At 48.4% G+C, this 26,790-nt stretch overlaps 2 protein-coding genes across 9 annotated transcripts in view; one reads left to right on the forward strand and one right to left on the reverse strand.

The window, feature by feature from the left end:
* TPX2 (TPX2 microtubule nucleation factor) overlaps positions 1-8,073 on the reverse strand; it is a 34,894-nt gene extending 26,821 nt beyond the window's left edge. For 4 of the 6 annotated variants that reach the window (XM_084646002.1, XM_084646003.1, XM_084646001.1 and 1 more), the window contains exon 1: positions 7,855-7,962. The gene's annotated coding sequence lies outside the window, so the exon portion shown is untranslated. Of the gene's footprint in view, positions 1-7,854 lie in introns of all 6 variants that reach the window. The other 2 variants (XM_084646000.1, XM_084645999.1) reach the window with 2 other exon arrangements.
* A 2,922-nt stretch (positions 8,074-10,995) lies between these two features.
* Positions 10,996-26,790, forward strand: part of BCL2L1 (BCL2 like 1) — a 31,721-nt gene continuing 15,926 nt past the window's right edge. The window contains exons 1-3 of one of the 3 annotated variants that reach the window (XM_084646027.1): positions 10,996-11,150; positions 13,392-13,460; positions 15,124-15,800. In XM_084646027.1, coding sequence (XP_084502153.1) covers positions 15,249-15,800 — 552 coding nt within the window. In that variant the 5' untranslated portion in view covers positions 10,996-11,150; positions 13,392-13,460; positions 15,124-15,248. Of the gene's footprint in view, positions 11,151-13,391; positions 13,461-14,567; positions 14,641-15,123; positions 15,801-26,790 lie in introns of those variants that run through there. The other 2 variants (XM_084646028.1, XM_084646026.1) reach the window with 2 other exon arrangements.

The following is a 26,790-nucleotide window of genomic DNA, read 5'->3' on the forward strand; positions in this document are numbered from 1 at the left end:
TTCGGAGTACGCTTATGTTCTGCAAATTTATGTTGTTGAGGATGGTCAGACAAGTATTAATAAAGTGGGAATGTTACCCCAGTTGTACACAGCACTACACGTTTCTTAGAAAGCTAGCACGGAGCTGGCAATTAGACGGAGATACGGCATTTCCTTATCTAACAGTTTGCTCAGATTGACATTTATAGGTCTCTTCTCCCATTCCTCACACTCTGCATCCATTCTCCAACCAAGTCAGATTTATAGCAGAATAGTAGTTTACTAGAATAGCATCTCAGAGTTGTGCACATCAGTTTGAGCTCTGGACTCTGCATTTGAGTCTAGGCAGATTATGGAATTTAAGATGACTTGACAACCCCTTAGAAACGGTCATTCTAGTATTTATAACCAAGATGAGTTTAGTCAGTTTGTGGCTTATATACTTGTATACTGTGCAAGGTGCTGATATGCATTTTGAAATCCCAGGTACACTGATTAACCAAAACATCTGACCAGAGGAGTAAAGGCTGGCATCCCACCTCAATTTTTCCTGTAATACATTGTTAAATAGCAGAATAGGACAATTTCTTCTCCCATATGATCTGCACTGGGAAAGTGACCTGCTGACACCATTTTCATCAAAGGACAGTTTTTCTATGGTTCCAGGCATGGGGCACATCTACTTTGCCAAGTTCTCACTCTGGCTGTGCTCAGCTAGTTGACCAACATATGCTGCATGTGTGAAGGACAAACATGGTTAGTTACAGAACTGCACTTCATAGAGTACATAAAGGACAAGAGTTTAAGTGGTCAGTTTCTGTTCAGACTAAGGGCTTTTCTATGCATGGAGTTACTCCTGAATAAGTATGTGTTGACACTCTTATTCCAGAATAAGGTTGCCTTGGAGTAAGCTAAACTGGAACAAGGCACTCTTACTCTGGAATAAGAGTGCCACAATTATTTAAGAGTAACTCTTGCGCTTTAAAATTTACAACCAAACCTAATCCAAAATAGTTTTCAAGCGCAGACGAGCCCTAAAATCAACCAGAGATGTACCCAACTTTCCAAAGAACTAATGAATTACATATAGCACGAGCATGTAGGGACAAAATTAGAAAGGCCAAGGCACAAAACAAGAACAAGAAAACATTCTACAAATACATTAGAAGCAAGAGGAAGAACAAGGACAGGGTAGGCCCATTACTCAATGAGCCGGGGGGAAGGGAGAGAACAGAAAATGGCAGAAGTGCTTGAGGACTTCTTTGTTTTGGTTTTCACCAAGCAGCTTGATGGTGATTGGATGTCTAACATAGTGAATGCCAGTGAAAATGAGGTAGGATCAGAGGCTAAAATAGGAAAAGAACAAGTTAAAAGTTACTCAGACAAGTTAGATGTCTTCAAGTCACCAGGGCCTGATAAAACGCATCCTAGAATACTCAACGAGCTGACTGAGGAGATATCTGAGCCATTAGCAAATATCTTTGAAAAGTCATGGAAGATGCGAGACATTCCAGAAGACTGGAAAAGGGCAAATATAGTGCCCATCTATAAAAAAGGAAATAAGGACAACCCGGGGAATTACAAAGCAGTCAGCTTAACTTCTGTACTGGGAAAGATAATGGAACAAATAATTAAGCAATCAATAAAACTCATGGATTTTTACAAAGTTCAGTGGCCAATGGCCTTAGATATTTTTGAGCATATTTGCCTACTTTAACCAGGGAAGCAAGATCTGGGCTTTGGTTCTCAACCTGCGGCCCAGTCAGCACATAGCTGTGGCCCATGTGACATTCTCAGGGCCATACAGGTAGTATTGGATGTAGCCCACAAAAGGTAAACAGGTTGAGAACCACTGGATTAGAGCATAAGGAACAAAGAATCACTGTGCTCAGTTTTCATAATAAGCAGGTACACAACTCTTCAGATTTTAGAATAGTCTAATATTGGATAGACTTAAGATCGTCAGTAAAGACAAGATTCTCTCTCTTATGGAGAGCCAGAACTGTTCTTTGTTCCAGACTTTGTAACCAGAGTGTTTCTAAATTTCAAGACTCATCAACATCAAACATGCATAGTCTACCGAGGACGACTGTGCCAACCAGAGAGACCACAAATGATGATACAGCAGGAGGCATCGTGCAGTAAATTTCCCAGCTGTGGCTCAATCCTGCAAATGCATGAATCTCTGGGGCTGCCCCTGGGCAATCCCAGGTAAGGTCAGGATATGCACCTCTTTGTGCATCAATGGACAGTTTGAAAGCGGTGTAATGGGGTGTTTTTGTCCATTCTGGCAACATGGCCAAAAAGCATCAAACACTGCTTATGAATGAGAGTGACTGAAGGAAGACCAGATTTTTTTTAAAACTTGTGTCTTGACACGTACCTTGTGTTAGTAACTTGTTACATTGCTGTCACATCACAGTGCCTTTCAATAAATAATGGAATAAGCCTTAAAATCCCTACAAGATCTTATTATTCAATTTTACAGATGGGAAGACCAGGGCAAGGTAAGTAACTTGCCCGACTGAGACACTTTCTCAGGGCACGTAGTATCATAGGTCATCTGGTTACCCCCTGCCTCGAGTGTGAGGGAGTCTATCTTCTGGCAGCTCTTGTACAGCACTACTCTACCACTCAAACCCTCTTCTCAGGACTCTGCCAGTCCTATTTTGCTTTGCAGGTTAACAAGAGATATACCCCTATCCCTGAAGGGCATTCTCCCTATAGCATCCAGCCCCATCACTGGACACTCAAAACTTACCAGTTAAGCTTTTGCGAAGAGACAGTATACATTACCCCTGGGGAAATTCTGCAGGACTGCACACCCGCAGAACCCCCCACCCCGAATGCCTGTGCTTCCCTGCAGAAAACGGCAGGAAAGAAAAGGGAAGACGCAAGGCGGTTGGGGGGGGGGGGAGAACGGGACTTGACCATGCATGCCCTTTTTGGGGGGGATTGCCTACCCCAAACAGAGGCGAGGCATGGGGGGTCCACACGGGGTTACTTGCTGCTAGCCCCCTGCCCATTTCTGCAAGCGCAGAACTGCCCAGCTGAAGGAGGCTGCGCCTGGACTCCCCTGACTCTGCAGCTGAACTCTGCCTCCTAGTGCCAGTCGTGCACCCCTTCTGCACGCTAGAAACCTTCAGGTTTTCTGTGCAACAGTGAGTGCTCGCAGTGGAGCTGGGTAAGGGGGTGTGAGGAAATGAGGGAAGGGGGATGAAATGGGAATAGGAGAATTGGGGGGGGACCCCGTGGGAGGAGCAAGAGCCCGGCACGTGGCATCCCCTCCGCAGCAGCAGCTGGGGCTTCCCTGTGAACCAGGTCAATCGAACCCTCACCCTGACAATCCCTCCCCTGCATACACACACACCTGAACCCAAACTCTACTGAGCCCCAACCAGCTGCACCTGGACCCCCCCCAGACCCTCCCCGCCAATCCCCACCTCCATGCACCCCCCCAAGCCCCATTTCCCCACACCCAGACCCCCCCGCTTAGCCCCAACCACCTTCACCTGGATCCCCTGCCCAGTCCCACTGCTCCTGCACCCAGAAACACCCCCCAAATGAGCCCCATGTGCATCCAGATATCCCACTGAGCTGCCTGCACACAGACTGCCCCATGCAGAAACCTCTCACCCCACATCTGGATCCCCCCCCATGCTAAGCCCCTCCAGACTTGGATCCTGCTGGGCTGAGCCTACCCACTCACACCTGGTGTACCTAGCCAGTGGTGCTGGAACAATTTTTATAGTGGGGGTGCTGAGAGTCATTGAACCAAACTGTAAACCCTGTACATAATGGAAACCCCTTCAAGCCAGGAGTGCTGCAGCACCCACCACATCCCAAGTTCCAGCACCTGTGTGCCTGGCACAGAGGGGCAGGGCCCCAGGGTGTTTATGGGACAGACCCGGCCCTTGCACTGTGTCAGGGTCGGGTGCAGCCTCACTGCCCAGTCCCTGTACCAGCGGAGGTAGGGGCTTCAGGGTGATCTCCTATCTCAGTGCGGCCAGTGACCTGTGCTCCCCAATGCCATGCTGAAGCCACATTTATTTATTGACAATTTTAAAATACTGTACACATTTTTTTGGGGGGGAGGAGGGGGGCACACACAGAATTCCTTCAGGAGTAATATATAGAGCTAGACGCTTACACCTTGAATTTCACACTTTGCTTAGTACCACAGCACTGAGGTGTATTTAACATAAGACAAGAATAAGTTTAAGTGATACAGAGCAAGGATAACGGAAACTGAACTGGATACAAACAAAACAGAAGTATAACATTGTTTCTAGAGACTAAAAAGTAACTTAGGCTACCATCCTTGCCTAAAGCAGTTTCTCTCCGTCATCACCCCTCTCTGCCAGGGAAATGGCCAGTGTTCCTCAGTGAATCAGATCACGGGGTGTTGTCTTTGCACCCCATTACAGTACAGTAAGCCTCTTAAAGGCATTCCCACTGCTTGTTCTCTAGTATGTTGACACCATGTTGCTTTCTCATCCCCATGTTAATTTGTTTTTCCTGTTTACTTTACCTGCAAATGTAGCTCCCATTGTATTTGGCTCAGAATGCTTAATTTATGTATGACTAGGGCCCTACCAAATTCACAGTCCATTTTGGTCAATTTCACAGTCATAGGATTTAAAAAATCCTAAATTTCATTATTTCAGATATTTAAATCTGAATTTTCATGGTGTTGTAACTGTAGTGTTCCTGACCCCAAAAAGGGGTAATGGAGGGGGTTGCAAGGTTATTTTGGGGGTAGGGGGGTCGTACTATTGCCAGCCTTACTTTTGTGTTGCTGCTGGCGGTGGCGGCACCACCTTAAGAGCTGGGTGGCCAGAGAGCAGCAGCTGCTGACCAAGAGCCCAGCTCTGAAGGCAACACCACCGCCAGCAGCAGTCCAGACGTAAGGGTGGCCTGGTATTTTATTGCTGCCTCTACTTTAGTGCTTCTGCCTTCAGAGCTGGGCCCTTGGCCAGCAGCCGCCACTCTCCGGCCACCCATACTTCTGCGCTGCTGCTGGCAGTGCTACCTTCAGAGCTGGGTGCCTGGCAGCAGCTGCTGCTTTTTGGCCACCCAGCTCTGAAGACAGCGCAGAAGTAAGGGTGGCAAGACCACAACCCCCTACAATAACCTTGAAACCCCCACCCAGCCTCCTTTTGGGTCAGGACTCCCAGTTTGAGAAACGCTGGCCTCCCCTGTAAAATCTGTACAGTGTAGAGTAAAAGTACACAAAAGTCCAGATTTCATGGTCTGAGACATGTTTTTCATAGTCATGAATTTTGTAGGGCCCTATGTATGACAGAGAGATAACTACCCTTCCCTCTGGTCTGGAAGAAACTGGTTTCTCCCTTTGACTGGTTACAGACTTTAAAGCATAATATAGTAGGTATACATCATTCCTCATAGTGTTAATACATACACATAACAATGATACTAATGATCAGTGCATTACTAGTTTTTACTGATAAGTCACAACATTCTTTACATATAAATAATAGGACAGCAATGTGTTAGGTATAGTGAGTTTGGCAGGCACCATAGAAGTTGCTGACACTACAGTGAACCCTTTGCCAAGTGGCACTGAGGAGTTCAATGCCATCCAGGAATTCTATGGCAGAGCTGCTACTGCAGTTCCACTCGACCAGTAGTTCTCAAACTTTTTTTTCCCGCAGACCAGTTAAAAATTGCTGAGGGTCTTGGGGGACCTCTTAATGATCTTTCCAAATGTTTGTACCAGTGTAAAGCGCTTTGGATAAAAGTGCTATATAGAAAAAACTTAATACATTTTTTTTTGTTCTACAAGTAAAATCACATAACTCATTTTAATATCAGTAGTCTTACCTCTCTAATTCAATGGATGTGCCCTCTTCCCCCGCGGCAGCAGCCCCTGAGCTGGGACTGGGAATAAGAGGTTGTCTCTCCCTGTCTCCCTCACTGCAGCAGCCACAGGGCAGAGGCTGGGAAGGAGGGCCATCTTTCCCCAGCAGCCGCAGCCCTGGAGCTGGGGAAAGTCGCCTCTTTCTCTGGCCGCCGCAGCCCTGCACGTCCTAAGTTCTCCCAACCCCCTCTTCTCACCCCACTACCCCCTCCCACCTACCCCCTATTCTCCCACCATTCCCGCAAGGCCACCTCCTCACATGACATGTGCATCTTCTCCAGGGTCCAGGCACCTAATGAATGGAACCACACCTGCGTGGCTCCACTAATTAGGTGGGTGGCCCCTTATTCTCTTGTGTGGCCGCCCAGGCAAGCGCATCTTAGAGGGACTATCCGTGGACCACCGGAATGGAGAGTGGTCCACAGACCACAGTTTGAGAACCTCTGCACTAGACCTTCCTTTATGAGTTCTAGCCAAAAGACAATGGCAAGTGCTCTATAACCACCAATTAAACACTATTTTAGAGTCCTGTGGTATCCCAAGAACAATACTGTGTTGACATCAGCATTGATGTTCAGAAGAGACAAGTCTAGCCATCAAGACTAGCTAGAAAACACCAAATACTACACCTAGAAGATTTCTATTAGTGAGTTACAAATAGCTTCTGATACCACACAAGCCCCTGGGTCCCCATGCCATTCCCCCCCACCCAAAATACACATTCCTATTTTCAAAATTTTTTCCTCTCTTGTGTGAAAGCCATAATACATGTGCATGACAGCATTCTGCAAAGTAAGACTGAAAAATAAGAAATATTCCTGTAGTCTTAGGTTTTGCTTGTAAACCACATTTCTGTCTAAAATCTTTGGTTTAAGTTACCCTTCTAAGGGGTTTAAGAATACGATAATCTAACTCATGAGTAGGGCTGGTTGAAAGTTTTCCAAGAAAATATTTTTCCATTGGAAAAATGTCAATTTGTTGATATAGAAATATTCCATTCTACAGGAATGTGTTGATTTTGACAAAATTGTTTCTAAAATGACTTTTGAAATTCTCTTTTTAAATGTGCCTATGTTGTAACAACAAAAATTACACAATAGCACAACAAAAACAGAAAGCGTTTGTCCTTAATAGCTAAAGGAATCTACCTGTCTGATGCCAAATAAGTGTTTGTCTGTATATGTTTTGCTTGCAATGGCACCCGAGTGCCACAGAATATGCTCCAAGAAGAAAGTCTGGGATATACACCTTAATACACTTAAAACTGCCTTCACCAAACAAGGATATTCCACCAAAGAAGTAGATGGCATCATAAGACAGGTTACCATGAGTCCCTGAAAGAACCTGCTCCAATACAGCAAAAACCCACTGATCACAAAACCCCTGCTTGTCAGCTACCACCCCACACTAAAACCCATACAGCATATCAAATAATGACAGGACATTCAGGAAGTGCTCCCCATCAAGACAGACATCTTTCCCCAAACCCTTGTTCTGGCCTTCAAAGAACCCCACCCCCAAACCTCACCAGAAACCAGCGCCCCACGGACCAGGCCACCCCAGACCGGATGCAAAACCTGCAGCCACATCTCCACTCCTCTGACTATTAACCCCCAACCCCCCCAACACACGGCCCCCATTTTGATTTGGTCAAAACTTCAGCAAACGTGCCAGCTGAGTCAGGGCTGAGAGACGGGCCTGGACCCCCCGCCCGCCGCTCCTAGCGGCAGGCACCGAGCTCAGAGCCACGCACGAAGCCCGAGGAGCTGAGCTTCCCCCAGCTGCTCGCCCCTGCGCCCCCAAGACAGACACCCCCAGGGACCCACTAATGCCGCCCCGCCCCACAGGCGGAGACCCCCGCCGGGGAAGGAGCCCGCCGGGCGGAGGCGGCCTAGGGCCTCATCCCCCCTGCAGCCTGGGACGGCGGGAAAAACCTGAGCTCTCGAGGGGCGAAGGGGCCCCGTTGCTCAGGAGCCAACCGGGCCGAAACCCACCTACCACCGCTACCGCCAACCCCAGCCTCGTTCTGCTCGACAGTCTCCACCACACCGCCTAGCTCCGCCGTTAACGAGTTTGAACAACGGTCCCTAGTCCAAACTCACCAATCACCGCGGGCTGTCGTCCCCATCGACCGTGCAGATTGGACAAGTCGCGGGAAGGGGCGGGAAGAAGCCGAGTACCCGGATGAAAACAAGCCCGCCCTGCTCTCCCATGACACCAACTGCCATTACGGAGACTTCTGGAACATGTAGTCTCTAGACTGAGGGTGGTTTGCACGGCGGCCGAGCGGGGAAACCACACCTCCCAGAAGGCATCAGGAGCCAGAGTGCGTGGCCAATCCGAGAAGGAACTTCCAACGTTGAGGTTGAAGTGGCCAATCAGCTTTTAGTAAGTAAGGCGCTGTTTGACTACGTTCCAGGGGGCGGGGCAATTGGTGGCTGGATTATTCCATGGTGAATCCGAGAGGTAACTATGGAGGTAGGGCAGATGACACTGGCACATGGGCTATCCCTATAACCAACCCTTCCCCCAACTCAGTGGGGTGCCATGTCTCCCTTCCCCTCCAGCCCCTATTGCCTCCCACTCAGTGGGTCGAGCCACGTGGTCTCTCCTAGCTTAGGGCTTTATGAAGGCTCAGACAGGGAACAGAGAAGAAGTTCCTAAGAAAAGGGCTTCCTAGGGGAGCAGGTGGGAGAATTCACTAGGAGAGAAAACGGGGGAAGGTTTCAGAGCAGCAGCCGTGTTAGTCTGTATTCGCAAAAAGAAAAGGAGGACTTGTGGCACCTTAGAGACTAACCCATTTATCTGCGCATGCTCGGGGGTCGCATAACTAGTTAGCATGCCAGAGTCTCCTTCGTTATCGGAATTAGTTATGTGACCCCCGAGCATGCTCAAATAAACGGGGGAAGAGTACTCTTAGCAGGAAGAGGATCTGGAAGGAAAGACCTGTAAATACCAAGCCCTAACAAAACCTAGTGCCAGCAAGAGGATTTCACCAGGTAGTAGTGGGAACTCCAGCTCGCAAAGGAATTATATGCTGTTCTGGAGAAGGGTTCCCTTGGCTTGAACTCTGCAGGAACCTTGAACCCAGATGAGAAATGCTTTCGTACTTGATGACAAGAGGCACTGACTCCTGGGTCAAGAGGCCTCAGTGGTAAGGAGCCTGTATGGAGGAGGTGGATGGACTAAAACTAACTCAGTCCCCTTTGGGCGAAGGTTTACATGTGTAACACATTCTGCCATTGGATTAAATAAACTACACACCTGAAGGGGTACAGGGCAATATATATAAGCCTCTTGGGACTTTAGTGAAAGTACACTATGGGACAGTAAGGCTGAGATGCAACTGCAGTTCTGCACAGGACGGGCATGGGACACTCCTCGGGTGACTGCCTACCATTACAGGGGCCAATATGAACATATGTAAGGAACTCACCCAGGAATAAGGACTACTGCAAACCTTCCCATCTTTTGCAGCAAACTCCAAGCAGGGGTGCTGGAACAATTTGTATAGTGGGAGTGCTGAGAGCCATTGATCAAACTGTAAGCCCTGTATATGATGGAAACAAACGTGAAACCAGGGAGTGTGGCAGCACCCTAGTTCCAGCACCTGTGACCCCAGGGTGCCAGCCCCCCTCTTGGCCAATACACTGAGGATTAAACTGGAGATCTCCAGAGCTGAAAAGATCAGCTGTTACAACTTGAGCTACTGCAGCTGGGGACTTTAACAACTCATATCCGCTGTAGACAGGCACAGAGGGGAACTTGAAACACACAGTCATCACTGGATTACACCATGCACACTTTGACCTGCCTGAACTAACAGATGCAGAGTAGCATGTACACAATTAAAAAAACCCCAGCAAGACCTGAGATATAATTCTTCTACTCTATTCCATGCTGATAAGGCCTCAGCTGGAGTATCATGTTGAGTTTTGGGTACCACATTTCAGGAAAGATGTAGACAAACTGGAGAAAGTCCAGAGGAGACTAGAATAAATGATTAAAGGCCTAGAAAACATGACCTATGAGGAAAGATTGAAAACACTGGATTTGTTTAGTCTGAAGAAAAGAAGACAGAGGGGGACATCAGTTTTCAAGTACGTAAAAAGTTGTTACAAGGAAGAGAGTGAAAAATTGTTCTCCTTAACCTCTGAGATAAGAGGCAATGGTCTTAAATTGCAGCAAGGGTGGTTTAGGTTGGACATTAGGACAGATTGCCTACAGGGAGGTTGTAAAATCTCCAGCAGTGCAGGTTTTTAAGAACAGGTTAGACACCTTAGGGATGGTTTCAGAGTAACAGCCGTGTTAGTCTGTATTCGCAAAAAGAACAGGAGGACTTGTGGCACCTTAGAGACCAACCCATTTATTTGAGCATGAGCTCTCGTGAGCTACAGCTCACTTCATCGGATGGTCTCAGTCCTGCTGTGAGCCCAGGAGCTGGGACTAGATGCCCTAATGAGGTCCCTTCTGGGCCTCCCCTAGTGAGTCTATGGAAAGGCTGCACTGCACCCCCACTTCTTTCTGCCTGGGGAGGGAAAGAGCTGGGACAAACCTTACATGTGGGGTGACCAGCTCTGCTGATTTTATAGGGACGGTCCCCTTAGTTGGGGCTTTGTCCAAAATAGGAGTCTACTACACCCCACCCCCCCTCCTGATGTTTCGCACTTGCTGCCTGGGGGCCCTGCAGAGCTGACTGAGGCAGCCCGGGGCTTTCCCGCTGGGGTGGAGGCCCCGCAGGCTGCAGGCGCGGCTGGCCCACGCAGGACACCCAAGGCCCCAGGGCCCAGCCGCTCCAGCTGGGCGTGGCCCAGCCTGCCAGCCGCATAGTGACCTCACGGGGCGCTCATGGCACGGAGCGGGCCGCGCGACGCCGTCCCTTTAAAGCGCCACTTCCCCAGGGCGGGCACGCGGGGTCGCCCGAGCCTGCGCTCCGTCACCGCCGCCCGCTGGGACGCGCGTGCGCACCAGTTCCTGCGTGCGCAGCCGCACGCTCAGCGCAACACATCTCGCGCATGGGTATTAACGCCCAGGCCTGGCCGGAAGTCCCCGCCCCCAGCGTGAGACCCATTCGTGCATGCGCACTCCCCTTCTCCGCCCCACCGTGCCCTGCCCAGCCCAGCCCAGCCAAGCCAAGCCAAGGTGGCCGTTGGGGGAGGGGCGGTGCAAGGCAAGGCAGGAGGCCGCTGAAGCGGCTCCGGCCCCGCGGGCTCCCAGCAATCGCGGCCCCGGCGTCTTCCTCCGCCGGGGGGCGGGGAGCAGGGGGTTGGGCTCTTCGCCGGCCTCCGAGGTGAGAGCGGAGGGGGGCAGGCGAGGCGTGAGTGACAGTTGGGTGCTGCCAATGGTGGGGGATGCCTGTTGGCCCCGCCTCTGAGCCCAGGGGCGGGGCCATGGGGGGCAGAGGTGGGGGAGGGGAAGGAAGTGGGGGGCTCCCTGTCTCCATCTCCACAGTGTGTCTTTTTTTTTCTTGCTGTTTGTTCCCCTCCCAGTGCTGGGGGCTCTCCCCAGCAGGGCCTTGGGCTAGGGCGGGTCTCAGGTCCTGGGTTCCAGATAGTCCCTCATTCATCCCCTAAGCCTCTGCATGTGCGTGTCCTTTCCCCCCATCGCTCGGGGACAAGGGAACTGGAAGGCAGAACTCTTCCGTGACTTTGCCAAAGCCAAGAGATTAGGTGTATGGAAGGCAGGAATCCTGTGCTTAGACCATCCTGCTACTCGTGGCTCAGAAATCACACTGGCTGCTCAGCAAAGAAGCCAATTCCTCTGTGGGCAGCCAGCTAAGAGGGAGTTTCTGGTAGCATAGAGCCAGCAGCAGCAACTAATTGGTACCTCTCCCACAGCCATGAAAAAAGAGGATCCCCCAAGAGTGGTTTGCCGGGGTCCCAACAGTCAGCCATGGATGCTTGTAGGAGACGATGAATAAGTTATGATCACTAGGACAAACTTCCAGCTCTCAGCATCAGTGAGTTACATCTGTAGGGTTTTCTTCACAATGAAGGGTGCTGGAACTTTAGCCTCCCTCCCGCCTCCAAAAAGTAACAAAGGCTAAGACCAAAAATGTTGCTGATTCACATGCAAGACCTATCAGGAGTTGGTGATATAATACTGAGTGAGCGTCATTAATCTCAACAGATCCTGCAGCAATTAATCATGCTCACTCTCCTTTTCAACATATATGTGGGACCCATTGAAAAGTTTATGAAATGCCGTGTGTTCTAATTCTGCACCCTCTGCTGATGGCGTGTATCCCTCCAAACAACAAAGAAGTATGAACTCTTGGGTTCTCCTAGGTATACAGATTGCAACACTGGCAAGAAAGACCACCTTGCCCGGAGATTGCAGCTGTTTCTTTTGGATGGGTACTTAATCACTGTAATCAACTCTCTCCTAGCTTCTCAGTTAACTACTGTAACTCCACCCGGGTCTGAAAATGAAGAATACATAGAAATTCTAAATTGTGCAGCATGTAGCAGACTTTGTTTAAAGAAAGAAACCCCTAAGAGCTCACCAACTGGGGACTTAAAAGAGACCAGGGGCTCCCAGTTCATTCTAGAATATAAGAACAACCATTGTGGGCAAGACCAATAGTCCATCTAGCCCAATAGCCTGTCTTCTCACAATGGCCACTGCCGGATTCTTCAGAAGAAATTAACAGAGCAGGGCAATTAACAAGCAGTCCATTTTCTGTCATCCAGTCCCAACTTCTAGCAGTCAGAGGTTTTGTGATACCCTGACCACCTTGGTTAATAGCCATTGGTGGACTTATCCTCCAGGAATTTATCTAAATTATTTTTTGAACCCAACTAATAATTCAGACAGGTGAATAGCAATCTTTTATTTAAAGGAACACTACAGACTAGATTTTGATTATCTTTGAGATCACCTTGACATCTGTGACCCTGTGAAACAAATGGTGCTCCAAGCCAAGGGAATGCTCTGGCTGACAGAGTCCAGATAAAACTTGCAAGAGCAAAGCCATCTCAACAGCTGGAGTTCCTCAGCAGAGGATATAAGAACTAGCCCAAGCCTGTTTGTTTTCAGAGGATGATTTTAAGAGCTTCCAGTGCTGATCAAAGCAGGAGAATGAATTTAAAACAAAACAACAATAAAAACCTAGGACCTCTATGTAAGGTGTCTGAGCAAAGTATCAGAGTAGCAGCCATGTTAGTCTGTATCTGCAAAAAGAAAAGGAGTACTTGTGACACCTTAGAGACTAACAAATAAATGTATTAGTCTCTAAGGTGCCACAAGTACGCCTTTTCTTTTTGAGCAAAGTATATTTGGCACCTAGATGCTGTGTTGAGGGGCTTACTACAAATGCCTGAGAGAGAGGGCAGCAGCAGGAGGGGACTCTTGCTATGTATAGAGTTCCAAAGATCTGGGGGCTGGAAAGGGGGTGGGGCAAGGGAAGGGTTAGAAGACTAGTGGGGGAGGGACATGAGGGATGGGGAGCAGGGCAGCTCAATGCATCTTGTGGGAGGGTCAGGGAGCTGCCTACTGCTGCTGAGTCAGTGGCTGTCTTTCTCCTCTACAGCTGGTCCGACAGGGGTAGTGAACTGAGATTTCCCAGGCCAGAGCTTTCTCCCAGCAGCTACTCTAGAGGGTGAGTAGAAACATGCATGTATGTTCTCTCTCCAACCCGTATTCTGATGGGGAGTCTATGTATCTTGTCTATTGTTACAGATCCTTGTGTAAAGGAGAGGGTTAGGTGAGGCCACTCTATGCTGCTTCCCCTTGTAGGACCTAGGGCAGGGGAGAAATGAGACAAGGAGAAGCTGCTCCTAGTAAAATCATAGAACTGAATAAAATGCTTTTAATAAAGAGTATTGAGATGAAAGTAACTTCATTCAGTGACTGGACTACCTGGTGATTTCTCTGTGAAACAATAAGATTTCTTAATACAATTGGTTACAGAAAGCGCTGAATATTTAGAATAACAGAAAACCCTGACCCCCTTTCCCCTATACATAGTGACTGTGTATTTGTGATGGTAAAACATTGAAAAAGAATGTCTCTGTAGGGTTATTTTTGTCCTTCTATTACTCTTGCGTTCTCTGGTAATATTTCAGGGTTTCCCTCAAAATTCAAGGGTGCCAAGTCTCTCTCACTTGTATATGTGATTGTATGCATTCCTTTTCCATGGAAACCTCCCTCTGCTATGATTAACTACCTCAGAAGTAATACAGCATAGATTTAATGTGGTTCTAGCCTTTACTTGCTTTTCATGGGCACTCTGAAAATATTATGTGACTTCCTCTCCTAACTTTTTCTAACAAAGTAGGGTTGAGGGTGTGACCCTATAACTGGGATCCCAGTAAAACACATAAGGGTTCTGTTATGGGATTTCCCCAAGGTTGTAGTGGCACTCAAATCCAGCAAAGAGGAACTGTGCGCCTTCAATACACCTGGAAGCTGGTGAAACTCAACCCAGGGCTAATCCTCCCTGGAATGGAAAAAGGAAAATGATGCTGTAAAGCTTTAAACAAGTCCCTGTGCAGGCTGGCAGCTGCTATTGTTCTAGACTGAGCCTGTCTAATTGTTGGAAAATGTTACTTGACAGGAGTGAGAGAGGGCTGCATTGTTCTTTTAGTGCAGAAGCAAATATTTCAAGGGACCTCACCCAGTAGTACCGGTCCCTTTAAAAAAAAAATCAGGGAGAGCTTTGATCTTCTCTGGGAGGCGGGGAGGAAGGGGGCGTGAGGGAGGGAGGGTTCTTTGCGTTCCTGCAGCAGAGCAGAGCTGCATGCACCACTCAATCAAGGTAATGGAGGAACAGGCAGAGGGTGAGCTCTTGGGGCTCCAAAGCCTTTTTCTTTGCTTTCAAATGTCGAGCCTGCAGTGTTGCATGATCACTTCAGCAAGAGCTGCTTTTTCTTCTGAGGCTTAGATTGAGACTAATCGGCAGTGGCTGGCTGGGCACTGAGCCCTTGTTGACCTTATGCAGAGGTGTAGAAACCCCTCAACCTTCTGCACAGCTACATGACAAAAGAGCTTTCAGGCTTTCCTTGGTTCATGTAGAGGTGGCTGAACTGATTGCATTTCATGTGCATGTGACTTGTGGCTGTTTTAGAAGCAAGTCCAAGGGTTTTCAGACTAATTCTCATAGAAATTGATGGTTTTCCAACAGTTTTCTGAGGTTCTGCCTAATGTATAACTGCAAAAACACTTGAGGGTCTCAATTTAGGAAGAAGCTACGGATGTTAATGCCCCAAATGTGAGTATAATGTTGTATTAACAGTTTATTTGCCTCTCTTTTCCCTCTGAAGATTGTCTGCTCAGGGTTCAGATGTTTACCTTGACTCCAGAGGAGAGCAGAGTCTGGACCTGGTAAACACATTGGTCAGCTTGTGTTCTGGACCATGGACTCCATGAGAATCCCCCTAATGTGAAAATGTCGAACACGAACAGAGAATTAGTGATTGACTTTCTCTCCTACAAGCTATCGCAGAGGGGATACAGCTGGAGTCGGTTTGAGGGGGAGGATGAGATCAGGACTGAGTCTGCAGAAGAGGCTGAGATGGCAAGCGTCCCTAATGGGAGTCCATCCTGGCATCCGGGTGCCAGCCACATAGTGAATGGGGCTGTCGGGCACAGTAACAGCCTTGAAGCCCACGAAAGGGTTCCAGCAACTGGAGTGAGGCAGGCGCTGAGAGAGGCAGGAGATGAGTTTGAATTGAGGTATCGGAGGGCCTTCAGTGACCTCACTTCCCAGCTCCACATCACCCCTGGCACGGCATACCAGAGCTTTGAGCAGGTGGTGAATGAACTCTTCCGGGACGGAGTGAACTGGGGGCGCATTGTGGCTTTTTTCTCCTTTGGAGGAGCCCTGTGTGTGGAGAGCGTTGACAAGGAGATGCAGGTGTTGGTTGGACGCATCGTCTCATGGATGACCACTTACCTGACTGACCACCTAGATCCCTGGATCCAAGAGAATGGCGGTTGGGTAAGAACATGTCTCACTTCCAAGGGGAGCGCGCTCCCCACTCATCTGACCTTATTGGCAGCTATAGTGCAAGTCTGATTAAAATGTAACTGGCTGAACACCTTGTGCATGCTAGTAATTGTCATAGATGTCCATAGTGAAACAAATGCAACTGGAATGGGCCTTTCCCTGCACATTCTTAGCGGTTTGCCACAAGGGGTCACTCCATTGTGGCAGAGCAAAAAGAATTGATACCGTGCCCACCAACCAGGCCTGTCTGAATCACTCTTTCTTCTCTACCTCCTTGGATGTTGGAGAAACTCTTTTGGCAGCCCCATAATCCAGGCTGGCTTTTGAGATGGAATCCCTTGTTCCTTAGCATGTCCGACAGTGGTTGGGAACCCAGCTCAGGACTGAACCTTCCTTCCACCTTTGTTAATGCAATGATCCTAAAATGCTGGGGGTGGGCTTTCCAGCCTAGTGAGATGGATTATATGCTAGCCCTCCACCTCTGGAGACAAGAATTCACCTTCTGATTTGCTCACAAATAAAGTAGGCCTTCTTTCCCTGGGTATCTGTCCTCCATGTAGTCTGAGAATTGAGGTGCATGGCTAGAACTGCGTAAAGAGAGCCAGCCAGAACTCCTACTGCTGTATACCTGGCTCCAATCATGGTTGTTTCCCCCCTGCTCTCCTGAGCACCAAACTTGCGTACCCTTTTAATGGATTTGTGTTAACATGAGTAGGTGTTTCCAACTGAAGCTCTCAGTCTATTCTGCTCATCACCAGATGGCTTGCACTGTGGAACTTGGTGCGTCCAGGGGATTTTGCCAATGGGAGATATGTGGCCTGATGCTCTAGTTTATGACTTGTTTTAACTCCTGCATTCTGGTGGCTCTCTGTACTAGTACTGGCTGGACAGGGAGGACAGTTCCAACTACGAAAACAACGAGGAATCCAGTGGCACCTTAAAGACTAACAGATTTATTTGGGCAGAAGCTTTCGTGGGTAAAAAATCACTTCTTCAGCTACTGGCAGTGGAGTATTGTTTCCCTTGCCCATTGATGAGCTGTGGTTTTGAAAATTGTGTTCACCTTCATAGCCCCAAACCCACAACCAGTAGCCCACCCTGAAATCTAGAGGAGACTTGAGGAGGTGCTGGGGAGTATGGAGACAAGGTTCTTTCAGCCTGGCCTTGCTCTGCACCTGCTCCTGGCACAGGTGAATTCGATCTGCCTCTTGGAGCTCAGGGAAGCCCAGCATTGGATCCAGGATAAAGTAAAAGAGTGGAGGCAGAAGGGAGGATGTTGCGCCCAGGAATGCTTGGAATGCAGTTGTCCTGGGGCACTGCCTGGGCTGTGGCTACCCAAACAGACTGAATTTTGTTTCATGTTAATAACCAGGATTCTCACTGACCACCTCAGCAGGCTGTCCCTGGCCCATTAGCTCTCTAGCCTTGTAGATCACCCTAGCAGCAGCTAAATGCTAGGTTTCATCCCTCTCCTCTCCAGCTTTGGCTTTTAAAAACAGAGATTAGTCCTGGAATTGGGTGATCAAATGGAGGTTTCCCAGTCTCTGTGGCTGTTGCTGCTGGTGACGATCTGGTTGTATCCTGGAGACCTAGGCGATAATGCAATCTGATTTTGTAAATGAACTCCCTGGGAGATTTAGATTAAATCGCTGATGGAAAGTCACTGGTCTCTGCTTGTTGGGAATGCAGTACCCCTCCCCCACCCGGACTGAGTATCACAGTGTGCTTCCTTTTTGTCTGAGCACAAATTCATTGTTTGAAACAAATATTTGTTCAGCAGATTGCATGAGGGCAGGATTCCTCTGTGTCTGACACACCCACTGGCTCCTGCTCTTAAGATGGCTATTAGCCGTTTTTGTTTGTTTGTTTGTTTGCCAGACAGAGAAGCAGCTTTGCTCTGTCCTGGTATCCCTGATTGTGATTCTGGCTGGTTTGTATTGTTTGTTGCAAGCTGGCCGAACTATGTGACACAGCCGTTGGTGCAAGGAGGCGGTACAAATGCCCATGATGCCCAAAGAGAAGGTCTGGGCTGTTTCTGTAGGTTCTTCTACGCTGCCAGCTGTAGAAAAGATGCGGGATGCAGGTCCATTACAGGGGCTTTGAACCAGACACCAGACTGGAGCTTTGATAGGGTTAGTGGTGGTGCTTTTGGCTTTGTTAGCACTAGGCCTTCCCCCCCCCCACCCCCAGATTTCCCAATCTTGTTCCCTTTGTTCAGCTCTGCTGCTGCTAACGTTGGTGCTAATGTTAATATTGCATCACAACTGTTTGTAAAAGTTCAGCCATCCTAATAGGGGTGGAGGGTTATGGTTATCTTCTGTTTCACCTTCCCCTGCTTCTAGGTGCAGAGAGGAACCATTGGCCTCTTCCTAGGTAGTTCTGCCATGAGCCTTTAACCAGTGAGTGCTCCTCCTGGCCCAATGATGGAGTAATCTCTCTGTCACTGTCCTGTTTGCGCAGGGTTACTGCTCACCTACAGTGTGTATGGTGCATGTTGAGCAGCTATTGCCTGGCCCATTCACAAAAAGGTGCCATAGCCAAATCTCAAACAGAGGAATGCAAGTTCTGGCTGGCCTGCTCCTGGTATGTATCAAAATAGTTTGTTTTCTAGAAAAAACAAGGAGTAGTCCTTGTGGCACCTTAGAGACTAACACATTTATTTGGGCATAAGCTTTCATGGACTAAAACCCACTTCATCAGATGCATGGAGTGGAACATACAGTACAAGGTGCCACAAGGACTCTTCGTTGTTTTTGCTGATACAGACTAACACAGCTACCTACCACTCTGAAATTTGTTTTCTAGAGAATCACAGCATTTTACTGCCTGCCAATCCCTGAGAGAGGGCAGGAGTAATACCAGACTGTCTTTTCGGGTAAGAGTTCCTGCTTTCCTGGTCCTGGTGAAAAAGAAAGAGCTGCTGTGATGCTTGGGATGGAGGGCCATGGTGCCATGATCAGAGTGAAATCCTTGCTTTTTTAGAGTGGGCTTTAATAATGCTTTTCTGAGAGCTCCGTAAAGGCTGGGCGTGATTCATGATGAATGACTCATTTACATTTCTAATAGAGATCTGGTCAGAAAGTAAAGGCTGGAATTGAAGGTTCTGGCAACATCTGTGCAATTCCATGAATAAGTGGGAACTGGAGAATATACTTCTGTTTGCTGATGCTGACTGTCCTGTCTCTTGACTGGGGCATTGAGCTTTGTCCCATTGGAGTAACGCAGACAGTTCCCTAAAGTACTGATTTCCTGGATGCTTAACATGTAAACACCAAGGAGGCAAAGAAATTGAGGATGGCTCAGGGGAGTATAATGAGAAGTAATGGGTGAAGATTCACCAAAGGAAAGGTTAGGGTTCAGATTTCTCACTGGAAAGAACTATTAATTGTATGCAATAGTGGAATATTTTCTCAAGAAAAATAATGCCAATAAAATTATCTGAAGTCTGAAAAACTGGACTAGGGATGGACTAGATGAAACCTCTTCCCCCTTCCTCTGACCTGCCCAACCCAGATTTTCCAGATGCTAAATGGTAGCCAGGTTGGACAAAGTCCTGCTGAGTTGCATTGCAGCAGGATGGAGTCTTGTGGTGCTTTGTGGAGAAAACCGTCTAGAAAATATGATTATGGAGAGTCTATTTTCTAATTGTCGGTTTTTTTGAATGATGGGAAATGACACGGACACTTGTCGTATGACAGCAAGTTGTGCTCTGCATACACCCTCTGCTTTCAGAGAGAAAACTTGAGACATTGCATCTCACCCTACAGTCAGACTTTTTGCTCCTCTTCATGTCTACTCCTATGATTAACCAATTTATTTGAGTATAAGCTTTCGTGAGCTACAGCTCACTTCATCGGATGCATACTGTGGAAAGTGTAGAAGATCTTTTTATACACTCAAAGCATGAAAAAATACCTCCCCCCACCCCATTCTCCTGCTGGTAATAGCTTATCTAAAGTGATTACTCTCCTTACAATGTGTATGATAATCAAGTTGGGCCATTTCCAGCACAAATCCAGGTTTTCTTCCCCCCCGCCCCTTTTCTTTTTGTGAATACAGACTAACACGGCTGTTACTCTGACTCCTATGATTGCTATTCCACTGTGGGGATTGGGAATAACCATGTCGAGGCATTCATCTTGTTCTCTTAGAGACTGCTCGAGTGGACTCAGTGGTAGAGTTTGTGGCTGCTGAATTGGAATTAATTTGCAAACTGGATACAAAAAGAAAAGGAGTACTTGTGGCACCTTAGAGACTAACCAATTTATTTGAGCATAAGATACTTAGGCTTGAATAGAGTCTGGGAGTGGATGGGTCATTACACAAAGTAAAACTATTTCCCTATGTTCATTCCTTCTCTCCCCCCCCACCCCCGCACTGTTCCTCAGAAGTGCTTGTCAACTGCTGGAAATGGCCCACCTTGATTATCACTACAAAAGGTGTCCCGTCCCATCCCCCCCCCTTTGCTGGTAATAGTTCACCTTTAGTGATCACTCTCCTTGCAGTGTGTATGGTGACACCTATTGTTTCATGTTCTCTGTGTATATAAATCTCCCCACTGTATTTTCCACTGCATGCATCTGATGAAGTGAGCTGTAGCTCACGAAAGCTCATGCTCAAATAAATTCGTTAGTCTCTAAGGTGCCCCAGGTCCTCCTTTTCTTTTTGTGTGCAGATGCTAAATCCCTGCTTGGGTTGGATGAGCAAACCAGATGTGATCTCAAGCCCTCCTATCCTGGTATGCCGATCTCTGTTCCTAGCATGTAGGACTCCCATTGCCATCTAATGGAGTTTGTATCTTTAATTATGCCTATTTAGACCTTTCTGCTCGGGCAGTGAGAGGTTCACTGGCTGATCAAACAGCTTGGATAACCAAGATTTGGTGTGTAGTTAACACTGTGAGATTAACTCCTGTTGGAGTAAGCATTGATTCAAATAGGTATATTATATGTTTAAAAGAGCTTTATAGAATCCACTACATTTTTCAAGGAAATGCAGCTATCTCTGGGTGGAATGTAGTCATTTAACACACAGCAACACTGTAAAACAGCTCGAAGACATGAAATGAAGACTAGGTACTTGGGTACCACAGTGATGAGCACAGTATAAATACCAAAATAGAAGAATACCATATTCTTATTAAGTTACAAGGGAAATCCATGTGGGTCAAATACAATTATGCAAACTGGACTGTGGCTAGGGTACCAGAATTAATATTCAGACTCTTATACAGAAGTGCCATGGGATCTTTAATGGCCATAAGTTGTCAGTATGACATCTTGGACAAAGGATGGTATCTCCAGGTGCACAGACCGCTTTAGGGTCTTCTCTGAGAACGCACGTTTTCCCTCTTCGTGACAGAGAAGTGCTCTCTAACTGTAAGGCTCCTGCATTATCAGGCAACTGGCTTTCCCTATTTTCTTTGCTCCTCCTGTCTTCCAAACAAATATCCCACCCATTCATCTACTCTGCATGCTATCTAGGGCTGGGGAAAGATGTCTCTCTAGGCATCACCTGCCTGGGTTAAATAAATATTTTTCTGAACACCAGATGGTTCTCTTCTCTCCCAGCTGAAGCCCTGAAGATTCTGTCTTCTCTTCCATCAGATTCAGTCACACTTGTGTGGAGCAGGGAGGGTGTATCCAGGCACTCCCTGCAATCATGATGATCAGTTCCCGCAGAAGACTAACTCAGTACCAGGTGGAAAGAGAGGGTGGCTAGTTGCAGATAGGGGCAGTCTGAACAGTGGGCTTGTTTGAGATCTCTGCTCAGTGTGCAGACCTTTGGCATCTTCTCAAACTGATTCAGAGGTGGGAGGCTTTTCTGTACAGCTCTTCAGGAAATGCCATTGGAATGACTTCCATTGCTGCTTCCTGTCCCAGCCCAGCAGCAGAATTCCTGCCTGCTAAAAAGTGAAAGATGGAAAGAAATCTTTGCAGACTTTCACTCTTCACCCCACTTCCTCAGTTTCTGCCTCTCTTCTCTCCCTATCTTTTACCTATGCAGCGTCTCTCTCTGTGTTGTATGATTTGATTACATTTTTGAAGGTCTGTGATCAAAGCAGGAATTTGCATGTCAGAACTCCTGATCTCTCACCCCCTTGTTCTGTCACTGACTTACTTGGTGAGTCAGAGCAAGTCCCTTATCTCCTTTGGACCTCAGTAAAAGGGCATAACACTTCCCTACTTTGCAGGGTGGACTGTGAAAATTCATGTTTGTAAAGTTCTCTGAGATCCTGGGATTCAAAAAACAAAGTACTTTAAAAATACCCCAAGATGCATTTCCAAACTATTTTTCACTGTTACCGATTCTCAGCTGTTTTCGTTAACTTTAGTTCCCCTGGTCTGCTGGTGCTGTTTGAAATTGGAGTTCAGGCCCCGACTGTGAGCTGCCCAGGGTCTTTGCATGTCTGTGTTATTGAGATGCCTTGTCTGACCCAGCCAGAGGGGTTGGGAATGGTGAGCCCTCACTCACACCATGGAAATTGCTGCTTTCTATGCATGTGCCTGACATGCACACACCTTGTTTCTGGATCCCTAACTGGATGTCAGAAACTACATAAGCCTCCCTTTATATAATCCAAATGGGAATGCACCCAGCAGGCCCTCGGGGGGAGTGTGGTGGAGGCTCAGTGTGGTGGTGTGGAGGCTGAGCCGTGATGTGATGTTTCAGGGCCTTTGCAGCTCTTCTTTGCTCTCTTCCCCCCCGCCCCCCAGCCATGTTGTTGAGTGAAAGTAGGAATGCTGTGGGAATAGAGTCCCCTTCTGAGAGAACCAGGGGCGCTGCTCTAGGGCAAATAACTATTTCCCTAGCATCTACTAAGCCTAACCAGTCCTGGGAGAAACTGGATTGGCAGGGTGGGGAGGGGAGGTGAGAATGAGGATGGGCTCATCCGAGAACCTTAACAAAGTCTGATGACAAAAGTGGGAGCCATCCCTGATTGATGCTGGTTGTTTCTGAGATAACAGCAGAATTGCTAGGTAGAGATGTCTCCCCACCTCTGTGATGATCTGTATACTGATGGCAGTAGGAGCTGTAACTGCTGTTGGCATCCCCCAGGGCATGCTTAAGTGGCCGCCTCTCTGCTGGGTGGTGCTTTTCTCTCCTGCTGCCCCTTCTGGCAGGGATGCTGCTCATGGAAAACCCTTTGTTCTGAAGTGGCTAAAGACTAACATTGGTAACAGGGAAGGGAAGCATTTAGTCCCTCACAGACATCGCCTTGGTTTGGATGGGACCTGGGATTGTCTGTTTAGCTTTCCTCTCCAGGGCCAGAGTTTGTCTCTGAACATTCCCAGAACTCCCCTGGTCCTATCTATGCTGTGCCAGTGACAATGACAGTCTATTGGCACAAGACCTTCTTGCCCTGTGGCGTGCACTTAAAGCTGGACCTGCGAGAGCTCTCTCCACTTCACAGCATCAGACCCATTGGTCTGTTTCTAAAGAAGGAAGTGTGGCCTCGTCTGAACACACAGGGCAGCTTCAGTTGTGTCCTCTGGGGCAGTGTTCGTTGTTGTAGCGTTCAGGTGGGGGGATAAGGTTACAGTTTGCCACACAAGCAAAACAGCCTAAGCTGACTGGAGGGCAGAACCGTTAACAGATGGCTCCAGCTGGGGGTTACTGGGGAGCAGGTGTGGGTTTCGTGACGGGAAAATTTGAAGAGAGACATGTTGATTTTGAATTCAGGAGGCCTGTAAGGTTGTGTGCCTTCTGCCACAACTCGCATGCTGGCAAGCTGGGTGACCTAGTTATGGTGCAGAAAACTGCTTGCTTTGTTTTTTATTTTTAGGCATTTCACTTATTTTTATCCTTGTGTTTATTTTAGATAGAGCGTGAATACAGGAGCGCTCAGTGCTGGGAAGGGCAACCTCCAGGAAGAAACGCCTAGCATAGCTCCTCCATGCAGCCAGCATCTTTACATCCGCACGTGTTTTCTCCCAGGCACGTGCTCACGTGTACTGATCCACTGCTGTCTCTTAGGATCCCTTTAATGGGGACCCAAATGCCCTCAGTGCTGGCACCTGCCTCAAGGGGAGGGAGGGAGGAGTGGATGGAATTCAAAGGCCTCTTGGGAGTTTTAACCAGAGAAGTTCCTGCTGCCTCTGGGATTATTTGAATGCAGTAGTGGTGGTGGTTGTTTTTCCCCCTTTTAAAGGGAGCGGAGAGTTGAATGAACCTGGAGTTGAATCTGCTCTCCTGATTGCAGTGGGCTTTATACCCTGTGGACTAACTTGCAGCCTCTTCTCTCTCCCCCGGTATGAGAGTGTCAGTGTCCTTTTTTGGGGGGAGCAGCACCTGACTGGAGAGGGAACAGAATGCACAAAGAAGGGCAGTACGCTGGGTCTAGTTCACGGGACAGCCTGATCATAGAACAAAGAGCAGCCAGTTTCTCTTTACCCCAAGTACTTGGCCTCCAGTTGCCATTCAGACTTGGGAAGCAGAGACTTGGAGGTAACATTTGCATCAGAGGAGCTGAGCTACTCTGTAACTTGGACTTCCGAGGGAGGTCAACATGCAGCCAGAGCTTCTGAAGCAGGATTCTGTCGCTGTTGTAAACTGTGCATGAAGGGATGGATATATATAGCGTACTGTGAGGTGCCTTGCCTGTGACGAAAGCAGCAGGTGCAGGCTGGGTTGACTTGTTGGTTGGAAATAGAATTGTATGCTTGGGCTGAAGAAGGGGCAATGGACAGAACTGTCTGTTTGACAGCACAGGTGTCTGAGCACCTGGAGGCCCCTTACAGAGTGGGGACAAAGGGGGGAGAAGAATGAAAGATCTCTCCTCCCCCTCTTTCTCCCTCCTCCACTGCTGTTGATACCAGTGCAGTCCTTCACCTGAAGCAAAGAGCTCCACACTAAACAGAGCAAAGGTGAGGGAAGCACAGGGCTCTCAACACCCAGCCACACATGGGAGTGAGCTGCCAGGCTTACCATTGTGTGCACTGGAGTTAGAGGAAGGGCTTGTTTGACTGCTGCATGCTGGGACTGGTCAGTGCAGAGAGGAGGGGAGCATCAGGACAGCTTCCACTCGGATGGTTTCTGCCCCTTCTGGACCATTTCACTGGTGTTTTGGACATGATCTTGGGCCCACTCACAAGTCCATGGGAGTTTTGCCATTGGCTTCAGTGGCGGGAAAGCTGTGGTAACGCTTTTGTCTCAGGCAGTGACTAGCTGTGCTGGCTAGTGATCCCTGGCCAGGAAATGGAGGCTGTGTGCAGATGATCACAAGTGTCCCTCAAGTGAAGCCCCAGCTTTGTGTATTGAGGGCATCTGATTTGAACGCCTGTAAACCTGTGGCCATAAGTGCTTGGTTATGCTTATTCCATCCTGAAATGACGTGGCTCACCAATATCTTCTTGGATTAAACAATTATTTGCTTCCAGTGTGTGACAAGGCCCAGAGCAGAGTGCTGCAAAGGAGCCCTCCTGCTGCAGTAGTTCCTGTTGGTCAGGAGGTTTCTTGCTAAGTGACTTCATGGGCTGAATCACTTGAGACTTCACATGGATTAACAGGAACTAAATGAATGCATCTCCCTCCCCTTCTCCAGCTCCATCCCAGGGCGGTGTGGGAGGAGGAGGTCTGCTCAAAGGGTCCATGGGACTTACCCAAGAGAGAGGAGCTGAGACAGTCTATTTAAAATTGGAGTGGGTCCGTGTGTGGAAGGAGGAGCGGGTCCTGATTTCTTGTCTGTTCCCAAACCTGACCATTTTCCCAAGGCATGTTTTTTGTGGGGGAGCAAGAGGAACGGGAGCATGTTCTTGCATGTAGCCTCTCAGTCTGGGGGGAGATGCTTAAGAAATGACAAGATCGCACTCTGGTTACGGGCTTGAGAGCACTGTAGGGCGTGCCCCAGCTCTGGCTCCAGAGAATGAGGAATGTGGTCATGGTGTCAGGGTCCAGTGAAGCCCAAAGGTTGTGTCTTTGCAAAAGCTGCCTCCTTGCAGAAACTGTTGCCTCATACCCAGTTCTACCAGGACACAGGAACTTTCTTAATGCTTGGGGGCGAAGAGTGTGGCTGGGTGAAAATGCGGATCCGTTCCTCTCTCTGGGCACCACGTGCTGTAGGCATGGTCTCCCCCAAAAGGAGGTGCTTGTGTTACACAGCAGCCTCGCTAGGCACACAGCCTAATATCTTCTAGGCTTCAGATAGCTCTGACACGAGCAAGGAGTCTTCCCACTGCCCCTAACATGTGCCTCTCTCACCAAAGGCCAGCAGACTGGTCTGCCCTGTTGGGGCTCAGACACCATCTGTCCAGTGGGGAGAAGCCGCATAGAGACTGTTTTTCCAAAAGGCATTAAATGGGTTAGTCCACGGAAATGCAATCCCATTCCCAGCAGGTGCTAATCTCCTGCGTGGATCCAGCTCGACCTACATGTTCCTCACTGTGCTTTTGTATTACGGCTTCATGGTTCCCAGCTCTCCCTCGCCGGTGTGTTCCTGGTACTGGTTCTGGTCTATGGCTCAGCCCCGATGATTCTGAGAGAATAACTTTCACTGATGAAAGTTGGATGCAAGTGGATTAGTCATTCATGCCAGCTCTTGTTTTGCTATGCATTAATGTTTCATCTGATGGCTGATTGCCTCGCAATAGAGAGAACACTTCTGTCCTCTCCAGTCTCTTCTGCCATGCCCAGAGCAGGCCAGGCTGACTCCTGGGATGCAGAGAGGGGCTGCAGCTCTCTGGATAGCCCCTCTGACACATTTGGGAAATGCTGGAATTGCTGGTGAGCACTTGTCGTCTCGAGTGGTGCAAGCACTGGGATTTAACTGGGGATCGGTCCTGCTTCGAGCAGGGGGTGGGGCTAGATGGCCTCCTGGGGTCCCTTCCGCCCCTGATCGTCTAGGATTCTAAGCACATTGCAGGCTCTGTGAAGCTGGTGATGAAACCAGTTTGACCAGCGTCCCTGGCAGCAGGGTTAGGAATGGAATGTGTTAGTGGCCGTCTCGGCTTTGGCCGTAGTGTGCACTGAACTCTGCAGGTTC

The sequence above is a fragment of the Lepidochelys olivacea genome, assembly GCF_965140295.1.
Source record: "Lepidochelys olivacea isolate rLepOli2 genome assembly, chromosome: 13".
NCBI lineage: Eukaryota > Metazoa > Chordata > Testudines > Cheloniidae > Lepidochelys > Lepidochelys olivacea.